Source organism: Bacillus rossius, chromosome 12, assembly GCF_032445375.1.
Source record: "Bacillus rossius redtenbacheri isolate Brsri chromosome 12, Brsri_v3, whole genome shotgun sequence".
NCBI lineage: Eukaryota > Metazoa > Arthropoda > Insecta > Phasmatodea > Bacillidae > Bacillus > Bacillus rossius.
In genome coordinates, this window is record NC_086339.1 from 45,923,995 (window position 1) to 45,943,475 (window position 19,481).

Genomic DNA, 19,481 nt, shown 5'->3' on the forward strand with positions numbered 1-19,481 from the left:
CAGAGAAAAGACTAAGATTTTAGTTTAGCTAAATTACAATTTAAAAATAAAATACTTAAATATTGTTAGTTCAAAAAATACTATTTATATATACCTATATAATATTATCATTCTATAATATTTCTCCAAAAATAGTAATTTTAATAATCACTTATACTATACATACCATTAATTCAACTAAACCCCCTGTAATTAAAATATATGAAGCTAATTAAAATAAGTTTTTTTTTTAAAGTTTATATCGGTGTCAGTAAATTATAAAGACATATAATATAAATAATAAAATCGAAATAATTTACACAATATAATGAATTGGATTTTGAATGATGAATGAAATTTCAATGATGAGTAAAGTTTTGTTTGAATTGCATATCAGTGATAAGCTCTGCATTAACTTTCTTTTCGGTGTTACATATTGTGCTGATTCATAATAATTAGGTTTTATGGCAATTCACCATTTAAATTTGTTATAATAAATACACAAAAATCATAAATACAAAAAATATTATGTAAAAAGTAAAGTTTACATTTTTCAGAAGTTCGATCATTTGTTACGTCTAAATAATACACCACAATGGTACAACTAAATCACCAAACACGTTTTGGCGCAAAAGTCATGATGTCGCACTATCACACTGTACTGAGGTTAAAACCAAATTATTTTCCTCCAAACATGCTCCATTATTTCTTAATTACTCACTAAAATAAGAAGCCTTAACAAAATACAAGCAAAAATATTTTTATAATATTTATCTGTTCTACCTAGTCTAAATGCATTATTTATTTTTCCACAAAAGTATATACTAAAAATATTTCACTCATTGATGAAAATTTACAAGTTGTTATTTAGAAGCTACATGTAAGCTGATATTAACAATCTGCACAACTTGGATTCTTAATGCAGAATCTTTATCAAACATAGACACTGGTAACACTATGTTCTACGAATAACGTATTTACCCGCACAAATGCTGCCCCTGCTTATGGTTAGCACCTTTAATAATTTAATTGAAAAGTTGGAGGGTAATGTATAGAGCCAAGATTATATGGTTTTATTTTGAACCTGATTTCGTCATTTAAAACCACACATTTAGTCGTTATTTCGTCTTTAAAAAAAATATGGGTTTTTTAAGCTATTCATGGTACTTACACAATATATTTCACTATTGTGACATAAAAAATATTAGCTGGGCCCTATTATGTTGTTTAGAATCACATGTTATCAACATTTTAATGTTCTGGTTAAACATTTTCTCTTAAAAAGTACCATCGCTCATCAAGTCATCACAGTTCCAATTTTTTTAATGACACATTAAAATAAGAAACCGCAGAAAGTTTTACTATGTACATTTTTACACAAAAATTACGAAAATGCTACCATTCTCAGGAACCGTCAAAAAAATCTGATATATTGGCACCAGAACAAAAATAATTTGTGAAAAAATGGTAAAACTCACAAAAAAAGCTTATAAAAAGACATTATTTAACACACAGCATATATTTTGTGTGGGTTTATAATAATCGTACTAATGTTTGTATAAGAAGAGAAAGAAAATGGGACATTCTGCTTAAAAATACAGCAGCAGTAGCTTGTCCATTTTGTCTAGACAGGCCGGCGGCAGCATGACGTCATACGGCTTAAACGTCCTTTGGCATGTGAAACTGTCAACATCCTTCCTCCCCTTCTCCAAACTGCGTGCGACGAAAGCCAGGTTTGTATAGTCCATTTCTGGTAAAATGAAAAGTTTTTAAGTGCCCCCGCGACAGCCATTTACCGTTAATTGTTTTGATGCAATTTGTTTGTTAGTTACACAACATTATTTCTGCTGGAAAATCACTGAAACTTCAAAATTTCTTTAATGGAAAAATTTAGCAGGGCCGTAAAAGAATTCATTTTTACCGCAAATGAACTATACTCGCCCTTCCTGCCGGACAACATTCTCGGCGCGTGACGCATGGCAACTACAGTCGTGTGCCGCACACAGCCACGAAAAACCTACGCGATTTCCAAACTACACTAGATATCCGACTGGAGTCTGTTTACGAAAAGCATTTAGGAATTTGTTAATGCCCAACCGGTTCTTTTGATAATCGGATCAAGACATTTAGAGGAGATAAAATGGCTAAAAGGCATGTTTTCGAAGTTTTATGTGTAAAAAAAACCGTTACAAATTTCTTTAAAGCATCAGAGGGAAATGCATTACACATTTATCTTTATTTTTCCGCCATATAATGTTACAGTCACCGCTCAAATTTCACAGTTATCTGACGGGAACGAGATGACTGCGCGCTAGTTTAGAGCCTTGCACTTAGAGGTTTTACCGCGCTAGAACTACCATTGAGCGTCGCTCTTATCATCCCGCTTCACTCACACGCTGACCAGACGGCGCCCTAAAGCTGATTAGTGGAAGCACGTAGAAATGCAAGGCAGGAAATTCTTCCAGCTTATCAACCAGGACTCGGGCAAGTCTTGACTATCAAGCTTCTGTTGCTATTAGCATTAATATTCCACACTGTTCACAACTGGAAGATGTGACTATTCACGCAATCGTAGAAATAACATTTTGTATAAGGCGGGCAGGTTTAAATAACGTGGTATCCTGTCGCGTAGCAAACATTAAATAATCTTTAAGATTAAAGATTATTTAATGTTTGCTACGCGACAGACGGAAGCCCAGCGCTGGGTTGGGAAGGGAAGGCAGGCGGCGGGCAGGCGAGTGAGTGAGCGGTCGCCCGTCTGCGTGGCGCCGGCGGCCGGCTGGCACGGCGGGTCAGCACACATTCCATATTCACACGCTTCCATCGGGGGTTTTCTTTTTGTTGCGTTAAAAGGAATAATATTTAAAAGTATATTATTTTTATGACCAAATACACACGAATAATACTAGAAAAATTTAATACAAACATAAACCAATCTTTTTCTTCTGGTTGGTGGGGGGTCAAAATGGGCAACCCCCGATTTTACGAATGCAATCCGTGGAACCGTGAGCATACGTAAAATCGGGGTTCTAGTGTATGTAGTTTTCGCTTCATGACTTTTCACATTAAAATATAAGAGACTTGTATTGTGTAATTTCGGTGTTATTTAGCAGTTTTTCTTAAAAATAGCTTTTTTCGCATTTTCCATATAAATTCGCGGAAAATTTCGCGATTTACCATATAATCGTGGCCCTAGTAATGTAGCAACCCAGGTTACTGCCCTTCCCACGTGTTAAACCGTTTAATTAACAGTTTTTTATGTTATCTTGTAATAGATGCTAAGGTTAGTTTTCTATGGTATAATGTAAGTGACAGTTGTTATTTTTTCCAAGCAGTATTTGTGTGTTCACTAGTTGTGTTATAATCAGAATTTACATTATTTCATGCTTTTCAATTTATTTTAACGACTTGCTGATTGTATTTTTTGTGTTTTTGTGTACTCAAATGAGAATACCAACGTATTTCTTTCTTTTGAAATTTGGTTTACATCATGATCCTTTGTTTGAAAGCTGATGCAATAGTGTAGCAGGCGGCCCAGAGACAGTGGGAAGAGACACTAGTGTTCGTCAGGCCACTGTTGCCATGCGCCATGATTGGCTGTTTGTTTTAAATTGCAATTTTGTGATCGAGCTGTGAGAGCTCGTACCTGCGTTTCCGCTGTTCCCTGCACTACCTAACAAAAATAAAGGAAAACACAGTCTATTTTATATAACATTCTTTCCTTTCCATATGTTTTATTTTATTTTCTTACACATCTCTTTGCCGCGGAGAGAGAAGAGGCTGCAAACTACTCTTTGTCAGTTCGTTCTATAAAAAATTGCACTTACGTTACCGAGAGTGCTGGAGGAATATGTATAAAAGTTACACTTATAAACACCCAACGATGGCTGCAGTTTTGTCAAAGAATGTTCCGTTAAAAGAACGGGAAATCTCATGCAAAAACAATAACGACTGGGCACAGTTCCATCATAAAAACCGGTCGATAGACACATTGTGTAGGCATGGTTGCTACAGAAATAGAATCTTAGAATTCCCTGACTTTTCCCTGTTTTCCAGAAATTTAAGAGAAAAATTCCCTGTCTTTCTTTTGAAGTACATACCATAAATATTAACATTCATATGATTAAATGTAATATACAAATTTCAACATGAGGTAAAATAAGGTTTTTTTTGTGTTATTTTGACGGCAGAATTGCGAATGTGTTTTTTTATTTCGACATGGCTGGTGAGAGCTCTTCGACCCATATTGCTTAGTTGAATACTTTTGTAGCACAAAGTGCAGTACGCAGAATTTATGTTTTTAGCAGAGGGTTTTATATGCTGAAACTGTGGCTCCTTGAGCCAATTTTCCTTAAAAGTAGTTTTCTTCGACATCTCTAAGCTAAAAAAAAAGTACATAGCCTATTAATATTTTCAGGTTAGGTTAAAACATTGTTTATGAATTTTTAAAAATATAACTACACAAATACAAAAACTATTACAAATTCACACCTAGCAATATAACGGGCCTACTTAGAGAATTACAATAGCAGCATTACAACATGCAATACTCTTACAATTTTAACTAACGATTCTGGGGAAAAACATGTTCAGTTATGCATATTTTTTTATACACAATGTAAGTGTCACGCAAAAGAACTCACGGATTATAACGGTTGAAAAAAAAGTAATCAAACAAATTGGTAAAAAAAATACAAAAACATAACCGCACACAAAAGCCACATGTTTTCGTATCAGCTTGGTAGTTTTCAAAATGAGAATTGGTATTGCCTCTTTATCAAAATGCACTTTATTTTCTTATGTTCGCATCAAAAACTAACTTGACCTGAAACAAAGCCTTTAAATTCACGTAATAAGCTTTGTACTCATCTTATTCCATGTGAAAATAGTCTTCAAAAGATAAACGAAGCCATGCCCGTTCTGTAATTCACTGCATGGAACGGAACATAATACAAAGTCTCAAGGGCAAATTAAATACAGAGACGGAGCAAAACACGAACAAATGAAGGCCTGGGTTCGCTAGTGAACTAACGAGTGCCTGGATTGGCCAGAAGTTATGATGGGTGGTTGTAACAGCCTATTGCAACGGACAATCGTAGACCAAGTAAAAAAAAAAGTTGCAGTTGCCGTGTGCCGTAAGGAGTAGCCTTTTAGCGAAGTCGTTCGGTAGTGGTACGAGCGCATCAAAACAAAGCTTTGTTTGAATTATACAAAACTTTAAAATTTCCAGAATTCGTAGAATTTTCCCTGACATTTCCCGGAATTCCCTGACCATTTTAATTTCCCTGACATTCCCGGTTTTCCCGGTTTTCTAGTCCTGTAGCAACCATGGTAGGGTGTCAGTTCACGGGACATTTACAACGATGAGAGGGAGGGAGAACCGTCAACACGGCCACATGGCCTCGCACACACTTGCTCTCTATCTCTGGCTGGTTTTTTGTAGATTATCCCCTCCTCTCCCCGAACAGCAGTGCAGCAGACACGTCACTTGTTCAATTAGCTTCACAGGACTGCCAAGATATTTAGAATATATAAATTATACTTACTGGTGGGGTTATATATATTTAAAACCAACATAGGTCAGTTATTTATGCACATATTCAACTACACGTGCATTATTATTGTTGCTAATATTTAAACTGAAAGCATAAAATTCAAATAGCCACCGCACTAAACTTTTTAAACTAAAAATCGGCACAAAATGTGTAACCCATGTGTACGGGTACATACTATAATAATTTTTTCCTACATGAGCACTTGAGATAACCCTCATAATCAGACAAATTAGTGGCTTCTAAAAAGCTGAAAATTTATTACTTACCAAACGATAATTTTTCCTGACATCACCCTGCTGTGGCTGCAGATCTGCCGTCAGTAACTTGAGGAATGTGGTTTTCCCGACACCATTGGGACCAACGATGGCCACCCGAGAGCTCAGGTCAATGCCAAAATCACAGTTTACGAACAACGGCTTCTGCCCAGGGTAGGCAAATGTCACATCTGCAAAACAAAAAAGTGCAATGACAACATGTTTTACTTTCCCAATAACTAGAAGTTCATCCCACATAGATTTAAAATGAGAAACAATTTATTGGATGAAGAACTACCACTTATAACCATAGTGTAAAAGTATTTTAAAAAAAACTGTAGAAGTCCATAGTCATAAACAAATTACAAAAAACAAGTCAAACTCTTTACATTAAATCAACACAATACCTAAATAATTGCTTGTTTTCCATTTCAAAAGTCAAAAATGATCCGTTTTAATAATAGTCAACACAATTTTTTCAGCTACCTTTTTCTTGAGATAGTAGTGAAATAACTTTCATTAATTGTATGTTTAAAAAGGAATTTAAATTATTGTTGATCATGCTTATGAATATTTTCATGCCATCGTTATTTGTTTTGAGTTTTAAGTGCTATAAATGGTGCAGTTTAATCGCATGCATGATCATACGTGGATGAAAGTGCGGTGCTTGCTTCAAAAGATATTTTCACCTTACCACAACATAACCATACATTGTCCAACAAAAAAGATTTGGGATATTTCCATACATATGAACAAATATTTGTAATTATGTATATAATTAACATAACATTTTTGAGTAATGTGCCAAAATATTTGTAGAAACTTTCAAGGTAAAAATTTGAATTTGTATTAAGCAATGTGGTAAAAGTTTAGTGCATCAAGGATGCAGATATTTTTTTTTGCAAAAGTTCTATAAGTGTATAGCAATGAATTGTGATTCATACACTAGCCTAAACCAATTTAACTCAAAATATGGTTTATAAAATAAAATTTGCTACAATCATATTACCAAATGATAAATTGCTAATTATGCTTGTAATAAAATTCTTGTGTGACTTAAGCTATGGCCACACAGAGCTCTATGCTTGCTATGTTTACGATGTTTGCTACGCAAGTAAACTATGCTGCATCTCAGGTGTTACTGGCCACAACAAGCTGTGTTCGGCATGTACACTGTGTTGGCGACATCACCAAGTGTTTGGTTCAGATATTTTTCTAAAACTACGCTTACTTTGTGCATGGGCAGACAAACAAAAACATCTGTTTTCAAGCGTAAATGTGCTGTACTTATGCATTTGCTAATTACAGTAAAACCTTTTTGTTGCGAACCCATTTATTGCGACTACCTCTCTATTACAACCCAATTTCAACCGTGAAATAATTGCCTAAAATCCGAAGAAAATCGGACAGAAAATAAGTTTCTTGTGGTGAGTAGCGTGTTACTGCGTTTCTCTTGCCGAGTGCTGTACTGCCGTATGAAGCGCATATCTAAAAATAGATACCACTTCCTGTCGACCGCTGTCAGCGCTTGACAACCCCCATTCCACGTCCCTTTGCTAAAGGTTTTTGTGGCAACGTGTTTACGTTTAGCTTTTTGCGAGTGTCTAGTGTGGTATGCAGTTAAGGCAAAGCTACCTGCTGGATTTCTCTTGATTTTGATTACTATCAGTTGACAATGTTTGCTTAGTTTTTGAAGTCCTATTTGGTATATTTTCTGGCTTGAATTTGTGAACTATTGTTGATGACTTATGCAGGTTTTTTTTCTTCACCCCCCCCCCCCCCTCCCACGATTTTGTGTATTATGACTTAATAAATAAAATACCATTAAATATTAATTACTATTAATACAATGCATGAAAAACCCTCCGGCCACAGCATGTGAACATGGTAGTCAGCCGCTCCCTCACCCTTGCACACCCTCTCCCCATACCGTGTGCGGCTGATCTCGGATGCACGTTATCTGCTTCATTTTAACGAGAGTAAAAATATATTAAAACTGTCAGCAAATTGATAAAAGCTTTGTGTGTCTGCAAAACAGGGCACAACACTGGCCCGCCAGTTGTTTTCATTCAAAACGTGGCTAAAGAACTTGCATGGATCAGGCTGAAAACATCTGGCAATACGTGTAGGTTATAAGGAATCTTGTTATGAATTAGGATGTTATGTTTTTCGAGTAGAAATACACAGCGACCGACTGGATGCACGCCCGCCTCGACATGTTTTAACTGCCGCAGCAATGTTTATTTTGACAGCTCAAGCAATTATCTTTTCCCGTGGGTTGACAGAAAAAGGTCGCTTCACCCAGCATAAAAAAAAAAAAAAAGGCTACGCCACTAATTCCCCAAGCAGGAAACACATTGGCTGCCGTCTGTCTCCCCCCCATTTATCTTTCTTCTAACATTCCACATCTCGCCTCTCGCGCGAGCAATAACGAAGCGACTACGCATTGGGCTGTTTTATGCTTTGTTTGGTGACAGCAGCTTGATTTTATTCGGTATATTTCTTTTCATAGGACCCTTGCTATTAAAATACATTTATATTTAAGTTTGAAAGCTTGTAAATTCCTTGCCAGAGATGACTGAACTCGAACTTGGTGTGAAAAGTGACATATTTTGACAGACTTTTTTTTGGGCGTGTTTGGAGGGAAGGGAGGGGTCCGAAAATATTTACAACGATCTTACCCCTCCCTCACCGCTTTAGTGCCCCATTCATAATAGCCCAATTTTACGGGAGAAGGGATGGTGACAAGAGCATTTTCTCACTGAAGGTTTTTCAAAGGGGAGCGAAGTTGGGGTGTTATAAGGGAGGACACTAGATGGTTTGTGTGTCTGGGAGGGATGAGCTAGCCTTGAAGAATGTTACCGAGGGGAGGGAGGGGTGAGCTTATGCATCATTAAGCCACTGCTGCCAGCCAGCCGAACCTACAGCTGCCATATTTTTAAAGGAAATGTCCAATTATTTTTGTATTATTCTTACATGAACATTATTGGAAGTATTAAAGCAGACACAAAAATACGCTGTGTGTTAAAATTAACAGATTGTAATGATCTTTCATTTTGTTTTTTTTTAAATTTTTTTTTCTGATTTTCACATTTTGGTCAAAATGTCCCATTTATATGGTTCCCGAGAATGTATTCGTAAAATCACTGCTTCGTTAAATCCGGGGTTTGTGACATCGGGGTTCTAGTGTATTTAACTACGGCAAGCAGAAAACGTACATGTAAACTAACCAGTAAAAATAAACTGTCTTTTGACATATTTTCTTTAGAGGTGGCCTGTAGGGCCACGGACTTGTCATGAAGGTTGAAGTGGGTTTAAAGCAAAGCCGTCTAGCATTGCGAGTGACAGCATCCTGCCATTGTACGGCTGGTTTCTTAGCGAGTAGTGGTTTAAAGAAGGGGAGGGGGGTGTTGAAATGAACTGAAAATTTCGGAAAACATCTATTACAACCCCCCCTCTATTTCGACACTATTCCTGGGAACCGTGAGGGGTCGTTTCAGAGAGGTTTGACGGTATAAAGTTTAATTTCTCTCAGTATAGTGTTTTGAATTGTCAAGTAGATGAAAAACTTAATTAAAATATTACGAAAATATCCATGTTTATGAAAGAATATAGAAGGCAGGACATGCCGGACAATGCCTGGGATTTGATTCCAAGGGAATCTGTTTACAGCTCTTACACTTACACAGAGTTCTGAAAACCCGTAACTTTGCTTTTGTCTCGCGCTTACCTTCATCATTTCATCACCTACCTTGAAACTTGTATGTACGTATTTGCTTCTCAGGGAAATAGAGCAATATTAACAAAGGAAATCCTTGAACTAAAACTATTTTGTTCATAATACTAAGGATTTGTTAAAATAAAATTGCAGTTGCACAATATTGGTATAGAAGAGGAACCCACGCTAAGTGCATGTAAATGGTAAATTGTTTGATTTATTCCAGCTGTAAATTCATTGAGTGTGAAAGAGGCAGCAAGATTCGTCATAACAAATTTGAAGACTTAATTTTTTGTTGGGTGTTGTATATCTATACATTTAACAGAAAAAAAAATTCCTGACATACTGTTACAAAATTTACACATTAGCATGCGTAGTTAAATGCAATACCTAGGGACCCCAAAATTTTGTGAACCACGAAATTCGTGAAATGACATAAAATTTGCCAGTCTCCAAAGTTTTTCGTGAAATTTAAACAGTTTTGATGAAACACAAAGTTTGGCGCAAAATAAAGCGGTTTTCACGAGATCGACACCATTTCTGAAAATGTCACGCCGTTGGTCATATAAAATGTAACACAGGAAACAAATAACAATAGCAGAGTATTTGGACATCTTGAACATAGTATTTGTTTTTCTCCCACAGCGCATATCGATATTATTTATGAATGTCTCAAACACGATACTTTGGCCTTTGTCCATGCTCTTTGTGCTGTACCTACAACGCCAGTTATTCATCTTGTTTATTATATCTTTGGTTATTTGTAGAGGTGGATGGGAATGGCATTTTTGCTTCGGGAAGGGATTCAGCCGAGAATAGTATTGGATTTTTGGGATCAGGAACAACAGCATTCAAATTGTCACTTAACTTGGTATCCAGAAAAAAATATTTACCATTTATGTGTCTCATAAAAACATCTCATTCATCCCATAAACATAAACCATTAGTAGTCCAAATTATTTCAAGTTAAAAAAAAAAAAAAAAAAAAAAACCATCTTATTTCCAACTCATTTACCACAATTTACTTTTGATCATACTTGATCAACTGCAAAAACTTAAAAAAAAAAAACTTAAAACCGCTCCAATGTTTCTGAAAGACACAGAAACTTATGGCTTAAATATTTGAAACCCAGATGGCATCTGACAATTTCTTTGTTAAAAATGGAGTTTTGTGTTGTTTCAAATGTGATAAATTTGGCAACATAGTTCACTGCTCCTCTCGTAAAGTTAATTTTCAAACATAATGTAATGATATGGTAAAAAATGTTTACGTTCATCAAAAGTAAAAATATATTATTACAAATACGTTTGATCACATTTGAGTACTTTATTTAGTTGGAGTTTTTTTTTTTTTTTTTTATACAGAATATATGAACAAGGTTGAATTACCTTTCACAGATACAGTCAAACCTCTATCTATCGTTTTTCAGGGGACCAACAAAAAAAATTCAGTAGATGCGGACATTCAATAGATGTGGACTTCACTCTAAGAATTTTTAAAAAATATTTCAACCTCAAAATTAGTGTCAGAAATATATCAGTTACTTGTCATTAAAGTTAATCAGTTGAAAAATAAATAAAAATGGAAGTATTTTACTTAATTCAATTTACACTTGCAAAAAAAAAAAAAACATACGCACAATAAATCTACATGGAAATTAAAGTCTTTTTCAATATCCTGAAGTCTGAAATATGTTTACTCATGTCATCAAATGTAGAGCTGTACTGAAGAAGCCGATTTTGCCAATATTTAGTTGAATTAGCATTTCTGCCGACTTCCGATACGCTTGTTAATTTTAGGCCGATATTACTGAAAAACGAGAGAGACTGCCATAACCTAAAAATCCACGATTACCCTTTTCACTTTTCGTAGTAGTACTGCAGTCTTTCAGATCGCATTATTTCTTCGCAACATTTGCCAAACGTACATATAAAAATTTAACATCCTTTTTTTCAATAATGTTCTTTAATTTTAATATGTCATAAATAAATACATTACCGTCACGGTAAATATACATCTCGGTTGTTACGGTAACTATAGTGCAAATGTGGTAGCTATCGTGCTTCTGTAGTAATTATGGTATTGACAAAGAATCTTTAGTTCTTTTTATGGTAATTATCTTAGGATAACAATTGGGTTTGTACTGTAGTTATGGTACGTCATCCATATTTCTTCGTAAGTTGTCGTTCATTTGTCTTTTCTTCATATTTACGTGCTCCATTACTTGACTGCAGATTTAAGGTGATTTTTACTACTGTATACTATCGTTACTGTTTTTATGACGGTTTCTTTCTAAGAAATGGTTATTTCTGCAAAATCTTTATGGTTAAACGATCATCTTATATAATTTATAGTGACGGGACCACATATTTTGTACGATCAATGCGGACAAAACGATAATTCGAACATCGGTACAAGCGGACTTTTTTAACCTTAGTTGTATGGCAATTTTGCCGGGACCGTAGAAAGTATACGATAAACACGGACAATCGATACATGCGAGTTCGATAGATAGAGGTTTGACTGTATGTGTGTTTTTATGATATCTTTGTGCTTTGTCTGTCAATACATGTGCAAAGTTGTGGTTTGTTACGTGACGTAGTTTGTAATGAAAACGTAAGCATATGTTTTTATAATATAAAATTTAGATTGCCCGAAAGTTTTAAAAAAATTGTTGCCCCCCCCGAAGTATTATCCAGAGGAGAAAAATTATTTTCCTGAAGTTCAGGAATGGTCTCTTTACCAATTTTATCCCCATTTTCGGGAACCTGTACTACTCTAATTTTAAATGACCTTCATAAGTTACTCTTGGTATCACATAAGTAATTTTTGCTTTATAATTACTAGCTGTGAAATGTGAAAAGTAACCAGCTAAAACACCCTACTGAAATAAAAACTGAGAGTAACAATGAACTGAACAAAGTCACAGCCGTAACCTATTTTTCAAAGTACTATACAAAACTACTGTTCCAATTTTATAGCAGACAAAAACAGGTCACATTCATTTTTAGTAGAAGAAGCAGTAATAAAGCTGTGTCTGAAGTTCAGATACATAGGGCCCACAGGCCCAACGACACGGAGGAAGGAAGCACTTACTGTGCAAGCCGAGGATGGGTGGCTGGAGCGGCGGGGGGTCGGGGAACGAGAACTTCACGATGTAGTCTTTGGGCTTCTGCAGCAACTCCGCTGGGGCGTTGTCATCCTCCACCTTCTGGACCTTCGTCCTGTTCTTCTCCTGCTTCCTCGTCAGCGCTTCCTTCTGCTTCTTCTCCTGCACACAGGTGTACATTCATCCACACAACATCTGTATCAGAGACAGAAATCTTCCTACCTTCAACTAATTGATTATTAAATGAAAAATATCAGTATGCAGTACTTGGAAACTTATAAAAAAAATTTAATGGGCCAATATTAACTGCTGATTGACATGTTTTATCGCACTCCCATAACAATTGCATGACATTTTTGGTCTCGCTGTTAGATAGTAGTAGGTATAGTAAACAAGACCTTGCCAAAGATCACGGGACAAAGCACCATGCAACAGCAATCTTTTTTTTTGACGTGACAACGTCTAATAAATTGATGAACGCCGGCTGCACGCACGAAAAAGTGTCCCACTACGGATGTTCCTGTTTGCTCATTGTACGCATGCGTGGCATCTCTCTTCATGCTCATTGTACGCATGCGCTGCATCTCCCTTCTACTCGATTGGAACGACGATCGATTTGACTTTTCAATTATATTTTCATCGTTTGAATTATTAATATTATGTAATTTAATGATCGTCCACCGATTTTCTGCACAATCGGTACGGTTAATTAAAAGTAATGTTGAATATTCAAATACGTTTTGAACCAACAATGGTGTTTTACAGTTACACATAATAATTCAAATTACACCCGGGATCTTTTGCACAATGTTTTAAAAAATATTGTAATTCCTTATAAATAAGTTTGGTGTATTTGGGATGCGTATTTGTTATAAAATGGAGCTATTAAAACGAAATAATATTATTCCCCTACCGTGAACAAAATTTTTATAAAGTATATATAACATCTGAAACTATCAATTATCAAAAGTGGCCTCGTGGCTTAGCGGTCAGCGGTGCTAGTTTATAATCGTAAGGTTGTTGGTTCGAATCCCGGCAGGTGCAAGTTTTGTTTTTTGAACTTGTAAAAATAAATACGGCACACGTAACATTTCAAAAGTAATAAATATATTTTTATAATGAATGCAAATAAAACTAAATTTATGAATTAAATTGTAAATTTTATTTCACTCCTTTGTATCCATACAAAATAGTGATAATTCAATAAAAATGATTCAATTTTATTCATAAAAGTATGCAGAGGTAGATTTTATCATACAACAGATAGAAAAATAAAAAAAAAATTCTTCCTCAAAGAATATAATATTTTTAATGCCTAAATGGTTTGGTTGCAAAAAACTATTACGGCTCAGTCTCAGGCCGAATATGATATTTCCTTTTCTTCTGGATCAATCATTTCATCAATGTTTTGTTATGACGTTGTCACGTTAAACTATCGTCCGTAAACCGACTTTACAGACAACATATTTTTTTTTAAATGCTGTCTGGCATTGTGGTGGATAAAATAGGAAAATACAGTAATTAAAAACTTGTTTAAGATGTATCTGCACAGGCCTAATAGTAATAAAAAAGTTCAGATTAGCAGGACTGCACTAAATGTAATAGAGGCAAAGATTTGAAAAAAGAGCCAAGTTGAAGTAGTACCTACAACTTGACTCAGCTCGAAATTCGAGTTCATTGACATAGGCAAATCGAGACAATGGTATTTTTTGGAGGTGGACGGGATCCCAAGAGGAAACTATTACAGTACTTGCAAATTACATAGAACAATTATATAGTGAATTAAATTAACACAAATTAAAAATATCCGAGCGTAGAAAGGACTTAAGTAGATTCTTGTAATTTTATGTTTCCAGACAAAGGAAATGACACACGTACAACTATACCACGGACAAAAACTGAATACAAGACACTACTTTACCGCCTGTTTCTTGGACTGGCCATGAGCCTTCATTTCTTTTATCTTCTTCTCTTGCTTCTCATAATCCTTTATCATCTCCTTCCTCTTCTGCACAAACATTTTCTTGAACATGCTGTAGTTTCCCTTGTAGTAATACAACTTCTGTTGGTCGAGGTGGATGATCTCATTACACACGTTGTCCAAGAAACTCTGGTCGTGAGACACTATCAGCAAAGTCTTCTTCCAGCCTTGCAAGTAACTGGAAAAAAAAAAAAAAACCATAATTTAAAAGATTACAGTACAATACTAGAAATACTTCAGCCATTGCTTCTTTACACATTGCAGCGTGACTGAGCCGCACTGCAACGACATTGAGGGTTCCTGCGGCTATGGCCTGGCTAGCTATTCATTGGGTCGGGTTGTCACCCTGTGCTGTGTCTGGAGCCGTGCAGACGTCCATCGCCTTCATATCTGTCTGGCGTAAGGCGAGGAAACAAGGCAGGTGAGAAGAGCGGTAACCCATTTGTGGCTGCCCAAGAGCAGCGCATGCGCTACCTAGACGAGCCAGTTAAAGAGAGCGTTTGACTCGTGCCCACTTGAGCTCCACCCGGCAGTCCCCGCAAACCTGTAGAAAGATTTCCCTCACCTTTACATGACTTTCCGTGACCAAAATTACAAACTTACCTGACAAATATTTTAAATAATTTACTTATTTTGCAATTTTCTGAAAGAAATAAAAACAATCCTTATAGCTGTACTAGTTCAAAATAACCTTGAATACGCCATTATACAGTGTGTGTGACTATGCACAAAAACACCATCTGGATAAACAAAATGTGTTCAAAGTCTGGGTGATGGCTAGGGCCAATGAAAAATGGTAAATAAAAAAGGCCCGTTTCGGTGAATAAAAAGCGATATTTCGGTGCAAAATTTCGGCAAAAAAAAAAATTGTTTAGTTAGAAAAAATAACTATTTCGTCATTATAATTTTATACACATATATATTAGGGATGGGAAAACCGATTCCCAATTTCATCGATACCTACCGATTCTACTTAAATAATCGAGAATCGATGATAAAAGTCGATTCCCGCATGTAGCAAAAAAAATCATTTCACAACATTGCAAATCTGTCAGATACAGTTATTAAACGACTCTTTGAGTGGAGTTATGACTGACTAAACGCATATATAACAGTCATATTTCCCCAAATAAACAATATCTAAAACTTGGGTCGATGTTATACACAAGTCAAAGTACAAAAATTATTTATAAAAAAATTATCACTGCGTATTAGAAGGGGCCTGTGTTTTTCGCGATCGCGATTAAATGACAAACGCGAAATCACCATAAAATACAGTTTTTACCCGAAATCGCCACAACACAGCGTTTTTCCACGAAATTTAGTATTAAAACGCGAAATCACAATGTTTTTACGGGAAATTTAAATACTGGGTAAAAGATTTGTCTGGTCACTGGTAAACAAACACCGCAACATGGCCGCCACTGAACATTAATCATAAATGCACTAAAGCAAACAAAAGCTTACACACGCTCACGTTATAATGTTAAACCCAAAAATATACTGTAAAAATACGCAAAAATATGGCATTTATTTTCCTTTCCGGCATAATGTTTGGATATATAAGACAAACAGGCGAAGTTTTAAAGTCCACCCACACCGCTTGGGGCACTGGCGTCAGCTTGGAACAGCGACACCAAATACTAAATACAAAAGCAAGCAGATGATTGGGCGAACGGTGTTTGGAACAGCCTTACGTGAGTGGCCATACCACGTCAGCCGGGGGCGCTGGCATATAGTTGGAACAGCGTCGTAGTATCAAGCAGATTATCGGGCGAACCATTCTACTTCGTCACCCAGCCGTACGGGGCAGCACAAGCATTTTAAATCGCGCCAAAAAGCGGAAAAATGTAAACTAACATTCATTTTCGAATGGTGTGACGATGATGATTAGTTGGTCAGTGTTTTATAGATTTTGTTGGGTCGTTACCACAATGCCGAAATAAAGAATGAATGTGTGTTTCTTAAATGTAACTTAACGCCGAAATACCACAATCAAGTACAACACTTTCATTTGCTAGTTCTCTAGTTGTTGCTTAATTTTGTTACTGTTTCATTTTACAAATTTTTTAGTTAATTTGTTTTGTACCCTTCTCTAAGTTAGGCAAGTTGTATGAACGAAAATAATTTATACTGCTCAAGGAAAGCTTAAAATTTTTTTTTATAGTTTATTACGTATTACAAAATAAATTTTATATTAGTTTTGACCCCTTTGACATATGAGCCATTAACTTCTAATGATGTAAACATTTATATGAGTTAATGTTAATAACTTAGTTGTGTACTCAAATTTGATAAATATGAATTTATGATGTATGCTACATCATATATGTATTGAAAGCTGAAAAAAAAAAAAAATGTTGCAAATAGAATTTGAATTATTTAATATTAAGTTAACTAGGTGAGTATCGAGTATCGAGAATCGAAGGATTTTTTAAGGAATCGATAATCGGGTATCGGAATCGAAAATTTTGGAATTGTCCCATCCTTAATATATATGTTTGATGGAATTATTGTTTTATTTGGTCAAAATGTATCAAAAACAATGTTTTAAAGTACAACATGTACATCTAAAATTTATCATGCTGCATATTTGTAATTAAAATTCTCAAGATTACATACAAAAAAAAAATCGGAAATTGATCAGTTAGTTATTATATATTTCCTGCAAACTAGTCCCCACCAAAACACTGTACATACTTATTTAACAGTACTGAGTATTGTTTTTTTTATTTGTTTACGTTTTTCATCACCTCAACTGCGTGTGCGGTATTTGTTCATGTATATGTTGGCACTCTTGGCCGGCATTAAATTTCGTGCGTTGCCGTGACAACAACGAAAATAAACAGTCGCCTCGGCTAGGACGGCCAAATACAACAAGTAGCATTTTGAAAGTTATGATTTGATTAGCTAATATGGAAGTGACACTATTTTTCTGGACTGCTTTTGGCCTATTCAGAGAAAGGAACAAAGAATGAGTTAAGGCCTATCGACGATGGCGTCACCAGATGCATTTGTGGTTGGCAAAATAATGTGATTTTTGTCGTTTTATGGCCTTTTACGTCCCGTAGGAACGTGTGCGACGACGGAGACTGAGTAGGAGTACGTCTGGATGTAATAATTTTCATTAGTGAAATATATGTTTCTAGAGTAACATGCCGCTTAGTTCCAGAACCCGATGCTTGACACCTATCTCTGTTCACCTTGCGCGATGCTCGAAATTTACAGTGTTTTTCACACGTGTCTTTTCTTTTCCAGTCGACTTGCCTTTTTCTTTACTGAACACGTAAAATCCTTCGTCATCATATTCTTTAGCTCTTTCGTAAACACAACTTTCGGCATTTTATACGTTTATCCATAGTGACCACGGTAATATGACCAACACGCCACAAAAACTTTAACGGAAAACGATCATAGAATGCGGAAGAGATACATATTGCATCCACTCGGAAATAAAGAACTTAAACTCGACACACACACACTCGTGAAAAAAAAATCGTAGAACATTTCGACACTCGTAACTACCAACGCCATCTGTGATTTGTCCACCAGTAGCTAAAGTGATGATGTTTATTGCCACTCTCTACTCTATCAGGGTGGCCAGCAAGTCAGTATAAAAAAATTCCCTGACTTTTCCAGGTCTTAAAGAAAATTCCCTGACCACTATAAAATACAAAAATTTTACACGATATAGTGTAGGCCTATCAATGCAGCTACTTAAAATGCATTAATTTCTCAGCAAAGATACAAAAATAACAATGTGGCAACTATGCTAACACAGAATTACTGAAAATTTTAAATTATACGTGAGTAATAAGCAACATGTAATCAATTTATTCAATGGAAAAATTGACAAAAATATGATTATTCACCCTGGCGGCTTCAAACTCTTCACAGCAGTTCACATAAAATAAATTACACTTTAATAGTGTGTTGCACAATGTTCTAAATCTGAATAAAGTTGGTATTGTTAATAAATAAATAAAAATGCTGAAGACACAGGTATAATTACTGAAAACGTGAAAACTATCCAAAATCTCACTTCTCATGTTTGTTAGCCATAAGTTTCCCACACAGCCATCCTAAATTGTAAAGAAATTACTAGCTGAAAAAACTTGAAACATAGATGTATACACACTTGTTTACTTTTGTAGCTGCGAACAACAACATATCACTAATTCAAAGACAAAATTTCTTTTTCAATTAGTTCAACTTCCCTCTGTGCATTTAACATAAGTGCAGCTTTTTTTGCCTCGAGCTCCTTTACCAGAGCGGCAGCTTTCCTCTTCTTCAACATTTCCTTTGATAACGCATATTCTGCTTCCTGTTTCTTTTCATTCGCTTCTTTGTAGTGAGCATGGGCATTTTTTACAGAATAAATCAGAGGATTGGTGATCAACTTTTTCAAACCTCCAACGTTGGTGACAGCATTATACACGACTCTCCTTGCAATCAATTACTACGTTTCCATGTCGGGTTCAAAACGTTTTAAGAACACTTACCGATTCGAAAACGTCCATGAAAACGGGTTCCAAAACGTTATGAGTTTCAAGGTCGATACACCAAAATTGTAGGATGGAATGGGATTGAGCAGAGGGAAAAATGGCATGGAAACGGTTATCGTATTGGAAACGGATAGAAAGTAAATATGCACAGCATTTGTTACCAACGGCAGTTGTTATAATACTTTAAAGTGTGGTGTTGTTTAAAAATGACGAGTGTTAGTAGGAATGTGTAGACAACAGAAGTTTTAGTTTTGCTTATCCATTCTATTTTCGTACGGAAAGTATTTCGGACGTAGTAGAATGACAAATCACCTGTTTGTGTTTATTTACTTACGTCTTTATTTATTTCATGTGAGCCAACATAAATTTCAATGTCGCC

The 19,481-nt window shown here is 35.6% G+C and overlaps 1 protein-coding gene across 1 annotated transcript in view; it reads right to left on the reverse strand.

The window, feature by feature from the left end:
• LOC134537913 (ATP-binding cassette sub-family F member 1) overlaps positions 1-19,481 on the reverse strand; it is a 51,126-nt gene that overhangs the window by 7,877 nt on the left and 23,768 nt on the right. The window contains exons 6-8 of the mRNA XM_063378867.1: positions 14,538-14,775; positions 12,604-12,778; positions 5,801-5,979 (exon numbers count right to left, since the gene is read on the reverse strand). Coding sequence (XP_063234937.1) covers positions 5,801-5,979; positions 12,604-12,778; positions 14,538-14,775 — 592 coding nt within the window. The remainder of the gene's footprint in view (positions 1-5,800; positions 5,980-12,603; positions 12,779-14,537; positions 14,776-19,481) is intronic.